Here is a 13,646-nt window from a genome sequence, read left to right as displayed (position 1 = left end):
GGTTTCGTGAGGGCTGTCAGGCTCGCTGGAGCTTCGACGCGCGTGCTTGCACACTTCCACTGCGTGTTTCGCAGGAGGACTACGAAACCTACCTCAGGGTCCCTGACATGGATCCAGCGTTGCTAGCGCCTGCCGCTAGCGGCCAAGGCGACGGGTCGTTCTCCCCCAGTGGGAGGAGGAGCTAAAGCTCATCGATAAGCGAGCTCGCCGCTTATCAGAGTCTCTAGCGCCGCTACCACGCTTGCCGAGCACCTCGGTAGGAAGGTAGTAACGACCACGGGCAACGCCGAACTCTTCCGCTGAGGTTAATCTGTTAGCGGTGCTAACAGCTAACCTCAACGAGAGTTCTATGGGCCTAGCCCATAGGATGTCATCTCGCCGGGAGAATGCCTGTCTGTCCCTCCAGTCAACTTATGGCTCCGACCTTGCTGAAGCAATGAAGAAGTCAGACTCGGTGGGACAGGGGCTACTCTTTGGACAGGCCTTTTGCGCCACGGTAGAGGACCGGGCAAAGAAGGCCACCAATGAGAGCACTCTGAAGAAGTCAGAGGCTGCCCTGACCAAGGGAAGGGCAGTAAGGCGAAGAAGAAGCACAAGAAGAAAAAGTCTTCTAAGCGTTCTTCAGCGCCAGCTCCAAGCTTCAGCAGGACGCCGCACCACAGACTACACCTGAGCCCGAGGCTACTCCAGCACCTCCCAAAAAATCTGGGAAGCGCAAGAGTAGTGCTGGAGCGTATGGCAAGCCCCCTAAGAAGAGCCGTTCTTCTAAGGGTGGCAAACCAGATCGGTCCTGAGGGCACGGCGGTCGACAGTCCATGCCGGCAGGTTTGACTTCCCACAGGGATTCCCCTGTGGGCGTCGCTGTGCATTACGCCCAGAGATGGCATGCCATCTCACCGGGCGCCTGGGTATTGTCAGTGGTCAGTGGGGGTTACAGGCTGGAATTTACCAGCCACCCTCGTGGCGCCTGCACGATTCAGAGGTCCACGGTAGTGCCGCCAGACGGCCCCCAGCGCCGGGCACTACTGTCAGAGGTCACTCAGCTTCTCACGAAGCAAGCGATTGTCCCGGTCACCCCCTTTCACCAAGGGGTTTTGGAGCACTTTTTTCTGGCTCCAAAGAAGACCGGCGATTGAGGTTCATTCTGAACCTCAAGCCGTTGAACGAGTTCATCAGGCCCAAGAGGTTCAGAATGGAGACTCTCGCCGGTGCTAGCCTGCCCCATCAAGGGTATGTGGGCGGCATCGCTAGATCTCTCGGACGCATATCTGCATGTTCGATCGCACCTCAAGATCAGAGGTTTCTACGCTTCAAGGTACAGGGTCAAACTTACCAGTTTCGATGCCTGCCATTCGGCTTGTCCACCTCCCCAGAGTGTTTACACTCCTGGTCAGGGCGGTGGCCGCGTACCTGAAGCGCAGGGGAGTCAACATGTGTTGCTACCTGGACGATTGGTTCATTTACGGACGCACCCCGCTGGAGACACGGTGTCTCGTGGAGTTAGTAGTCCGTACGGTGCAGGGACCTGGGATTGCGGATCAACATCAAGAGATCCAATTTGGTCCCGACGCAGACACCACTATTCTTAGGGGCCCAGATCAACCTCAAGGAGGGATCGCGGCGCCCTCACCCGAGAGGGTGACGAACATGGCGAGGTGTGCCCGACTCTTGGCCGAGTCAGAGGGGCACCCGCTGTGGCATGGATGAAGGTTTTGGGCCTTATGGCCAGTATGGTAGACCTCGCATCGCACTGCCGCTTTCACATGAGGCCTATACAACTACACCTTCTAGCCTTTTACAGGCCCAGTCGTCACCCAATATCCCTCACGGTTCGATGTCGGAGATCGCATGAGAGGAACTCTGGTGGTGGACCCATCAGCCCAATTTGACTCAAGGTGTCAGGTTTCCTGCACCAGCGGCAAGGCCACGTAGTGACGACCGACGGTCAAAGCTGGGCTGGGGGGCCACATCCACGGGACTCAGTCTCGGGCCTATGGTTGGCCACGGAGACGGAGTTCCATATCAACCTTCTCGAACTTTGGGCAGTGGAGAGAACTCTCCAGCATTTCGAGAAGGTGATCGTGGGATCTCATATCGTTGTCCAAACAGACAACACAACCGTGGTGGCCTACCTCAACAGACAAGGGGCCCCAGGTCACCACGGTTGTGCCTGCACGCACTCACGCCTGATAGGGTGGTGCAAGGCCAGGCAGATTACGTTGAGAGCGATGCACATAGCGGAGTCACCAACATCCTCGCGGACGATCTGTCACGAGGAAAGGTGTCGGGACCTACAGAATGGTCCCTTGCTCCGCAGGTCGCCCAGACGATCTTCGAGGTGATGTACCACCCCTCGATAGATTTGTTCGCATCTCATCGAAATCATCAGCTGCCGGTGTACTGCTCGAGGGTCGCAGACCCACAGGCATTCGCCGTGGACGCTCTGTCCGTAGACTGGGGAGGAATGACTGCTTACGCTTTCCCCCCGATCTCACTGCTCGCAAGGGTAGTGACCAAGATCGGGAGGGAGGATTGCAACGTCATTCTGATAGCACCGTTCTGGCCGAAACACCTGTGGTTTAGACCGATGGTGGATCTACTGGCGGCACAGCCGCGAGTACTCCCCGAGTTACCAAATCTACTCCGGATGCCCAGAGGAGAGGTACCAAGTCTACCACTAGAGCACCTGCAGTTAGCTGCATGGCCCTTATCAGGGAACGTGCGGCGGAGGGAGGCTTTTCATCAGAAGCTGCTTCTCTCATCGCCGGGCTAGACGAGCGTCTACCCTCCGCACGTATAGTCAGCGCTTGGCTCCCTACTACGCATGGTGCGATGAGAAATACATCTCCCACTAGAGCCCCTGTGCCTCAAGTGGCAGATTTTCTGACAGAAAAGCTCAGGTCAGGACTTCAGCAGGCAACGATAGCCAACTACAAGTCAGCCATTCTCTCGATTCATCGGGATTTGAAGACGGGTCGACTATCAATTCAGATGGGTCCCTAAGTCTTCTTCTCGACGGTATGTTCAACGAAAGCGCCGCCGAAAGGAAGGTGGTCCCTCCATGGGACCTCAACACAGTCTTGGAGTATATTAAGGGTCCCCTTTTGAGCCCCTGTCAAAAGCGACCCTTAAATACGCCACTCTTAAGGCGGCCTTTCTTCTGGCGTTATTTCGGACGGCGCTGCTCGGAGTTGCACGCAGTCTCAAGTCAGCTTCCGATTTACTAACAACGGAGCGACCCTGTTTCTTCGCCCGGATTTCCTTGCAAAAAATGAGCGAAGTACATTCCGACACTCGCCTCTTCCTACCCAGTATTGGGCAGGGTTCGTCAATAGTCGAAGACAGGTTGTGGTGCCCGTGAGGGCGCTACAGCACTACCTTGGCCGAACACAAACCTTAAGAGGGGCTCATGACCGCTTATTTATCACCCACGCTGAACCGCACGGTCCAGCCGCTAAGCAGACTCTGGCACGGTGGTTGGTCCAGGTGTTGGTGGACTCGGGCTGAAAAGACGCCGCCCAAGGCCCACTCAACCAGATCTATCTCATCATCGTGGGCCTACCATAGGGGGTCCCCATTGAAGAGATTTGTCAGGCTGTGTCCTGGAAGAACCGTCGTCCTTTTCCACGGTTTACTACAAAAACGTAAACCAACGACCAGGCGATAAGTTCACCAGGGCAGTGCTTGGGAGATAACATGGTGGTTGGGTACCAGGTGTTTTGCGGACAATCAGAATTACAACATGGTAAGAACCAGTGTTTCTATTCTTAACCACTGCACTTTCAGTTCAGGGTTTTTGTCTGTTCACGTAGTCTTTCTGTTTCCCGGCCGTGAGGGGGGGAAATAGTTTGACCTCGCGATTACCATGCTACCCACTCCCGATCCTTATCAGATGCTGGCCAATCTTGTACCTCCATCCGTCGGTTACTTGCTAGATCGATCTTTCAGATGTTGATGCAAGAAGTATCTTAATCAACATCGAAGCGGTAAGATCGACCGGTGTACTGAGTCTAGTCCCAAACAAAAATGTTTGGTAGACTCATAACCGTGCGATCTTACCTTTCCGATGTTGATTATCTCGACCCCGCCGCCCCTACAAGTTTGGCCGAGTAGGGGCTGCCCAAGTCGGATAAGGATGATTATCGTGTGTGACGTCACCGGATGGGTGAGTCCACTCGGGATCGGGGTTTTTGTTATTTATTCATTTATGTGGGACAAAATGACTATTGGTTTTTTCCGCGATCTCGGGATCGATGCAAGAAGTATCTTAATCAACATCGGAAAGGTAAGATCGCACCGGTTATGAGTCTACCAAACATTTCTGTTTGGGACTATTTTTTGTCATTTTTGACCATGTAATGGAAATTGTACCCAACTTATGACATGCGACCATATAGGAATACCGGCATGGCTACAGTAACTTACAGTGTTGCCAGAACTTCAATATAGCAAAGAAATTCCCAGGCCTATAGCGCTCCTACTGATCATGTTTAAGCACGATGAGGATCTTTCATCACATGAGTGATTAATTATTTGATTACATCATCACCGTGATCATCGGACCAATGTGTTGAAATTTGCTTCTCCTCAAAACAACTTTGCCCAACAATCTTACATGCAATTGGGCAATATTTTAAACAAAACTTTCATTTACAAAACATAAATATTACGCTGTATGTTTTATGATCAAGCAACCTGTTTGGAACACACTTCCAAATAACCTTCGTAACGCCCCAGACTTTTGTTATTTAAACACCAGCTTAAAACCAATCTTTGTAAATTGATTGTTTTTATGTTTGTTTGTAAATTTCGTGCTTTTCGCGCTTTGAGTTCCTCATCAGAAGAGATTGTGCCTTATAAGAACCATTCATTATCATTGTTAACTTAAACAGGTTTTTGTTTTTAAACAAAAACCTGTTCAAGCAATTATTTTAAATTACTTGCCTAAAAACAGAATAACTTGGATGTTAATACTTGACGTAGTGTTTTAATTGTCATGAAGGTGACTGGGTATGGTGCCTTTTGTTTGTGTTTGCTTGAAACTGCTTTTGGAAACCCACTGAAAGTCATAGGCCCTAATGAAGCAGCCAAAACAATACCAGGTTAAACATGGAAGTTTATAAAAACCTATTAAATAACCTTAACCCTAACCGTACCCGTGGTTTTTTGTGCTATCGGAAGGGAAAGAAGGAACGAAAAAGGAGAGAAGATGAAGAAGAAAGTCACTTGGCACCCCGGGATTCGAACCTGGGACCCTCGAATGCCACGCAGAAGATCCCCAGCATGTAGCTACACAGGTGACGTTGGCCCGCCAGCGATTCCCTGGGTATATATGACTTGGTCTGATTGCGTCATCAAGTCCCGTGGAATGCATGCACGCAGAGCGTTTTTAATAGTGAGCTTTAGTGAGTCCTAGTTCTGTTAGGGTTAAGAAGGCATATAGGGAAAACATGCATGTAGCTTAACCCTAACCCTACCCGTGGTTTTTGTGCTATCGGAAGGGAAAGAAGGAACGAAAAAGGAGAGAAGATGAAGAAGAAAGTCACTTGGCACCCCGGGATTCGAACCTGGGACCCTCGCATGCCACGCAGAAGATCCCCAGCATGTAGCTACACAGGTGACGTTGGCCCGCCAACGATTCCCTGGGTATATATGACTTGGTCTGATTGCGCCATCAAGTCCCGTGGAATGCATGCACGCAGAGCGTTTTTAATAGTGAGCTTTAGTGAGTCCTAGTTCTGTTAGGGTTAAGGAAAAAAACCATTTGTGGCAACAATAAGCCTTGCATTGAAAGTCATGGTTAAAGTGTGTTGAGTACCACCCTAAAGTTTCCCTACATACACCCCCACTACCCACCTCACACACCTCTGCACCCACCCCACCCCATAGGCCTACATGTAAATGATATTACATACTGGTACATAGTAGGTATATAGCATAGCTATACATTTAGGTATAGCGCTTAATTATGACAAATATGGTTAGGCCTATAGGCCTACATGTCAAATTAAAAACAAACCCGAACACAAGTCTGAAGGGTGTAATGAAAATGGCAACCAGCGATGGGGTAGGGGGGGTAGGTCATACAAAATTCACCTGGAGATAGGAGGGACAGAAGATTAAAATCCCCTATAATAACAAGCTAATTTTTCTAGGTTTGGACCGTGGATTTTCCCATGGACCTCAAGCGTGCGTCTCTTAATACGGACTAACCTACATGTAGGTAAACAAACAAACAGACAGACAAAATGGTTTTCATAATCATGGAATCCATATAAATTGAAATTGCAGGCTATCACAGGAGCAAATATTTAAAATTCACCTCATTTACCAGAACACCCAATTGGGGATTTGGGCTACCAAATCGCTGGTCTTTGTTTTTCAATGGAAAATTGACCTGGATGACAACAATAGAAATATCGACTATTTCTGCTGGTTGCTCTTGAGATAAAAGTACTGAGTTTGACATTTTCAGAGCATGAAGGGAAAAAGGGTAAAATAAAAATGGAAATTGAAAAAAGTCCACTTTTTCAAAATAAGCACCCCCAAAAAATCCTGCGTACGGGCCTGAATACAAATGACTGTATTCCCTTATTCCAGAAAAATAACGCACAAATGTTTTTGGATTACAAAAGATATTATCCTTTGCAGGTAAATATTTATTTATTGCCTTCAGTTTCCATTGAAAGTTAATCCTAATCCTAATCCTTTACTTAGTTTTAACTGGCAATAAAAGTCCAATTTTAATTTTTGTTCAATATTTGAAAATAAGGACCAAAATCTTGTGTTTTAATGCATTTTTTGTATGTGGTGACAACGAAGCTGAAAGAATTATAGACTAATTTCAAGTTATGTATTCTATTAATTTTTAGAAAACATATTTTCTAATCTTTTTCATAACCAATTATTTAAAATAACATAAAATATTAAAATTTTGAGCGAACTCAAGATTTTGAATGCTTATCAATATACCAATTTTGCAAGAAATTTGTTGGAAGTTTTTACAACTTTTCCACTAAATTATGGGGCAATTTCAAAAATGTTGGCTACATAGAGATGAAATTGGGCTAGTTTGTGAAAAAAGAATTAAGAAAAATTGGCCTAGAAAAAGGGGCTATTGATATACCAGAAGGCCGAAAATGTTACCCATGTTTTTGGCACATCCCCGTATGGCCATTTGTACTGAGTACCCCCCATGTAACTTTATTATTGGAGTGCTCCCCCATACAAATAAGAACAAACATGCCTCTCTATTGATTCAAATGTTCTCAAATTATAGGTCTGTTGTTACTCCTAAAAGTCCTTGAAATAAAATGATATAAAAGCATGATTACCATGACTGCTAAAGACATTTAATGCAAAGATAGTTAGATCAGACCATTTTTTTTCTTCAAATTTGCTTATTATGATTGATATTTTAAAGCTTTCAAAATCTTAACTTTACATCAGCTCAATTCCTCCATCGCTTCCACAAATAGAAACATCAAGCTTTTAATTTAGACCTTGAGAAAAAGGAGAGTGGGGAAAAAAAGAGTAAAATGAAGAAAAAATCAACATCCAATCACTCAAACAAACACATAATATGACAAAAGTGAAGCACGGAAATCATTGAGCCATAGTATGATAGCCTTGACTTTTTCCAAGCGCATAAAAGCTAAATATCCAAAAATAAATAAAGAGCTTGTTGGTAGATGGAAGTTGTTACTTCATTCATTTATCGAGTCGTTGTCGTGGTTGTTCCATTCGGAATCATCAGCATCGTCGTCCTTCAAGTCGCATCCAAGGATAAACGTAATGGCACTGGGCTATTCCTGTTGAAATCCTTACACTCCGCTGTGGAAGACATGACCCTAACTAATTCCCATGCAGGGGGTGTACAGTGGTGTGTCCAAGGGGAGGGGGACTTTGGGTGCTGAAGCACCCCGCACTTTGTTAAAAATCATGTAAAATCAGCTGTTTTTTTTGACAATTTTAGCTATTAAGCCCCCTGCATAACTCTGAAAACCCCTCTGAGCCCCCCGCCGGAAAAGATCCTGGACATGCCAGTGGGTGTAGATTTGAATGGAGTCACCCATTTAGGTAACCCCATTTGAAATTCACACTCCCTGTGTGGAAGATTTAATAAGGTCATGTCTTCCATCATAGACCCTGGAAATAGAGTTCCAGGGTCTGTGCTTTCATCATTCCAGGGGGTGTATGTATTTCAACTGGAATAGCCAATAGCATCTTGTCCATTATCTTTCAATTGTCTTGATCATTGTAAGCAAGGCTGAGCATACATAGGCATGGCAAGTTTTTTAATAACTTTCTCCCGGTTTACATGCTACAGATGAAAAATTACAAATGGTTTTGACAACAATTAAATCTTTCATACCAGATTAATTTTTTTTTGGGGGGGGAGCATTAAGACCAAAGTGAATTTCAGGAGGGTCAACAAATTTTGCGCAAAATTGACATTAGGGAACATTTTTGTAATGTTGGGTTTTTACTGGGGCCATCGGGGGGGGGGGGGCAGAGTTCTGATGGTGGCATTTGGCTTCCTGTGGTGTCACACATGCAGTGTGTTTCTACTGGGGAAGGGTTCCCTGATATTAATGGGAATTCACTATGGACCACAATGGCCTCATCCCAATGGGCATAGTTCAATAACCTCAATTAAACACCCATAGTGCAAAATTTGACCTCAAGTTGCAGAGTATGAGTTTTTTACCCAAATTTTGGTCATTCAATGAATGTACAAATGTATTGGGGTTAAAGAACTGTGCCCTGATAGATGAACACATTGTGGATCCTAGTGATTGTTTTGGAGCAATTACTGGTTACCCCGGGGGGATGTCACTCCCATTGTGGCATGCACACCATCCGCGATAATCAACTTTTGAAAAGCACCCTAAACAAGGATTTAACCCTTGGCTAAACCGACACCCTAAACAGGGATTTCATTCCTAACATAACAGGGATTTCATTCCTAACATCAAATTTCACACCCTAAATTTCATTTCCGCGTATTAGCAATTGCAATTTTGCTACCCTTTTTTCCAATTTTTCATGTTTTTGACACCCTAAACGCGATACGCTACAGATCGTGCCTACCCAATGAAAAACGACCCTTTTACGCGTTTTCATTATCGCGGATGGTGTACAGGCCACAATGGGAGTGACCCCCGGCTGGTTACATGCTCAGTACCATGTAAAAGCCATGTACAGAGCTTTTTGGTGTGACAAATTTGCAGTGTGCTGTGGAGTGACCAGCTGTAACTCATGAGGTGGATCATGGTCTGTGATGTGGTGCGATGCCTGGTGTTTTCTGCAGGAGAAACACATCCATGTGATGGTTGTGAAACACATTGATGTGATAGTGGCCTGGTTGAACTGAAAGTTCAGCGAACTGATTGAACTTTATGTTTTAAGAAAAGTATATGATTGTGACCATAAAACAGCTTGTGCAGGTCAAGAAAACAATCTTGGTGGATGCACACTATACACTAGGATCCACAACATGTTCATTTATCAGGGCACAATTCTTTAACCCCAATGCATTTGCACATTCATTGAATGACCTTTGAAAATTTGGGTACAAAAACTCACACTCTGCAACTTGAGGTCTAATTTTGCACTATGATTGTTTAATTAAGGTTATTGAACTATGCCTTTGGGATGAGGCTATTGTGGTCCATAGTGATAGGCAGGGCTGGATCTTAACTTTTTTCACTAGCCAGTCGGCGTGTAACTCTAAAAAGTTACATGCCCGACAGAAATTTTACAAGCCCAAACTTTTTCCGGAAATGTGAAAAAGAAGATGATAGATGATGTTACTGTTAGTGTTAACCATTGAGATATTAGCCTTGCTCGTGACTTGTTCTTTATTAGGCGCTTCACACTAAATTCTTAGTTTACTGTTAACCGCCCGCGTCCAAAATTGAAAATTGCAAAATATTTAATTATTTTATTTTTATTTTGGGTTTTCTCCTTTAAGATAACTTTTAATGACTGTAATAATAATAATATAATAATAACAGCACTTAATATAGCGCTTTTCCAACCTGATCAAAGCACTTTACAAAGATACAAAATATATTCAAAAACATATAATACCTGAAAAAAAGCAACAATCAGTACAAGTGAGTTTTTAGGTTACTCTTGAAACTATCTACAGTGGGGGAAACTCTGATGTTTAAAGGGATGTTGTTCCACAGTTTGGGTCCCTGTACACTGAAAGACCTATCACCAATTAATCTGTTGCTCCTGGGGACAACTAGACGAGTTGTGTCTAACGCCGAGCGTAAACCCTCTCTGGTTGGGATATAGATCGTCAAACAATCAGACAGGTAGATTGGTGACTTGTAGATGTATAAGAGGATTTTGAACTTAATGCGTTTTTTCGATGGGTAGCCAGTGGAGGGAGTCAAGAAGCTCGGACTATTACTTGCTACTTTCTAACATGAATCATATCAACAATATTAATGATGAATAAACAAACAGCATAACTGCACCTTATACTATGTGTAAAAGTAAGCATATTAATCAAATAATTAAATGCCGACTCCTGTCAAAACAGGTTGATAATTGGTTGTGATAACTAATACTAAATAAAGAAAATAATAGATAATTAATAATTAATAATTAAAAGTCACCTCGTCCTATTTTTAAAATCTTGAACAGTAAACTCTGAATCAATTGTGAAGGGCCTTAACAGTGGCATAGCTTCCTTTATGACATTAGGGGGGTGGGGTTGGAAAAAAAAGTTTCTTGAAGTATAGTAAATGCAGCACCTTTTGGCGTCAGAATAAGTTTATGGTGCAAATGCGAGCGAAACAAGCAAACATTTTTGCCATATTGAAGCTAAAATTGAGAAGGGGCCCTACATGTATAATTGTATATGGCACAAATGTAGAACAAATTCGCGCAAAGAGCAAAAAATAGGCACTTTTTAGGCTAAAATTGCCAAATAGAGTGACCTATGAGGGTCAAAATTCCACTCGCCAGTCGGGCATGTACTTTTACAAAGTTACAGGTGTGTGTAAAAATCCAGCCATGACTGAACAAAAAAATGTAGGTGCTGGTTGTGGAAAGGGGGTGCAAACACCTTTCATACATTGTGTTTTCATAAGGTGTGAAATTAACACTTTTCCCATAGACACCTGTTGCCTACATGAACTCAACATAGGGGGGGGGGGGGGTGTCAAGGACCAAGTAACTTGACTGATGGGCAAATACATGTCCTCCCTTCCAAGGAGGCACTTGCACTTTGTATAATTTGCCAAGTTTCATCAAAATTCAAACTATAGAGGGCACACTTCTTCTTTAGTGCACAGAGTATTCAATATTCTAACATTTGCCTCATGATGCCTGGTTAAATTGTTGGTTTTGCACATCATATTTTGTACATCATATCACATTAGAAAGGCATCAAATGTACAAAGCAAAACTTGCACATGGATTACATTGTACTAAGTATAATAATTTACTGACATGGAAAATTGACTTTTATGACTTTATGTAGAGTTTAAAGGAACATTCTTGTAGGTCGCAACTGATCAAAGGTTGATGGACAAAATGAGATTTAAATTTGGCAATGTGTTCATGCAGTGGCAGTGCCAGGAATTTTTTCGGGAGGGGGGGGGCATGGGGTAAATGAGAATTTCAGGGGGGGAGGCAAAATCAACAAATTTTGAGCAAAATTGATGCAAAAAGTGGAAATTTTTGAAACTTATAAAGCTGGATTTTTCACATTTTGCATACAAATGTTTATAAATGCTTTCTGTGTAAATTCCTTAATGTACCTTGTGTTGTGACCAGAGAAGGGGCACTGACATTTTGGTAGGAGCGTGCGGCGTAACATGCGGAGTGCCGAACTTTGAGCACTTAGAACTGATATTTGAGCAAAATAGGGGCTTGATGAGCTGAAATTTCAACATTTTTTGTGGGGGTCTGTGAACTAAAATTGGGCCAAATTAGGGACCGTTCACAAACACTTGTAAGGGGGGGCCTGATGCAAAAAAATTTCATCGCGAAAGTTTTTTGGGGCCCCCCTTTACAGACCTCAAAAATTTCAGGGCCCCCCTTTTTGACATGAAAATTATGTGTCAACCCCATAGAAAAGCATATAAACTTAATTTTTCCAGGAAAATTTGTGGTCATTTTTTTCAGGGCCCCCACCTTAGGAGGGTCAAAATTTTCAGGGCCCCCCCTTTTTGCATCAGGCCCCCCCTTACAAGTGTTTGTGAACGGTCCCTTATAGGCTTTGGAGCTAAAAAAATTCAGAATTTTTCCAAATTTGAGCTACAATTTTCAGAGTTTGAGGCTCAATGAACTGGAGCATGATGCAAATACTGGTCTTAAGGAACTGCCGGATAGCCTGAAAAGGGGACACTTGACCGCCGCACATACATGTACCACCTTTACATGTGAGTGACCCCCAGGGGTTGTCACCAGTTAGTCAGTCAAATTTGTGGATCTGTTTCATGGATTTCAAAATATATAAATCTAATCCATATTTGCCATTCTTTGCTTTTGTTTCTAATGCAGGATTTGCAGACAGAAATTGAGAGGATATCCCGTACAAATATAGTGGTGTGTACCCCTGGCAGGTTGCTACAGCATATGGACCAGACTGCAGGCTTTGAATGTGCCAACTTGCAAATGCTAGGTAAGAGATTGTGTTGGAAGGGGGGGGGAAGAGCATGAGGTAAAGGGTGTACCCCTGCTAGATTACTGCAACAATATGGACCAGACTGCTTGCTACTGGCTGGCTTTGCAAACCTGGAAATGTTAGAAATGATCAAAGGGGGAGGGGACCCGTGCAGTTTTCCTGATTTCAGGATTTGTATTTATATTTCTATTGATTGTCAGCCTATTTTGGGGATATCGGGAATAAAGATTTTGAGAAATAGCCAATAATAGTATTCTACTTCCTTTGTATTTTATTGCTCTGATCAAGCCACACTAAAATCTCTGGAACTGTAAGTCTAACTATGATGGGTGTTTGCAGCAAAATAAAGGTCTGAGCATGGGCTCATGTAATGAAATTGAAAAGTAAATTTTGATATTAATCAACATCGGACTTATTTAGCTTGATAGCATCACATATGCGACTTGCTACCACGAAATCAGCGTAAAGTCGCTCTAAATGCTCTGGCTACTGCGTTGGTGTTCACTCACCTGTTAAAGTCACTAAGACTAAGTATAAGTATGTCCGTATGTCCTTTGTGAATGGGGGCACAATGGGCCATTCACAAAGGATAATACTACAGGCTTGTACATGTGGTGGCAAACAAGAACATCAACTTAGTCAGACCGAATATCTCGAAACTATCAACTCAACAAAATGAGTATAAAGTCGCTGCAACTTTACAGTGATTTTGTGGTAGCAGGTCACATAGAGCGTGTTTCTACAGAGCCAAATACCGTTTTGGAAATGGTACGTTAACCACTCCTGTGGAAACAGCCTCCAACGCCTTTTTGCAATGCCTTTTCAACGCCAACGGAAACCTCGTTGGAGTAGGTTTTTGCCATTGACGAAGCGGGTAGATTTTCTGTAGAAACAGACCGAAGCGGTAACTTGCCGTTTATTGAGCAAATTCAGGCAAAATGGCTGTTAATCAACAGATAAATTGGACGGCCGACATGACAAAAACCTTAATAAC

At 44.0% G+C, this 13,646-nt stretch overlaps 1 protein-coding gene across 1 annotated transcript in view; it reads left to right on the top strand.

Moving 5' to 3' along the window:
- Positions 1-13,646, top strand: part of LOC140157365 (probable ATP-dependent RNA helicase DDX10) — an 80,505-nt gene that overhangs the window by 35,735 nt on the left and 31,124 nt on the right. Inside the window, 1 exon segment of the mRNA XM_072180534.1 lies at positions 12,529-12,649. Coding sequence (XP_072036635.1) covers positions 12,529-12,649 — 121 coding nt within the window.

Source organism: Amphiura filiformis, chromosome 7 (genome assembly GCF_039555335.1).
Source record: "Amphiura filiformis chromosome 7, Afil_fr2py, whole genome shotgun sequence".
NCBI classification, from domain to species: domain Eukaryota; kingdom Metazoa; phylum Echinodermata; class Ophiuroidea; order Amphilepidida; family Amphiuridae; genus Amphiura; species Amphiura filiformis.
The sequence above is the reverse complement of the archived record's forward strand: the minus strand, read 5'-3'. Positions and strand labels throughout refer to the sequence as shown.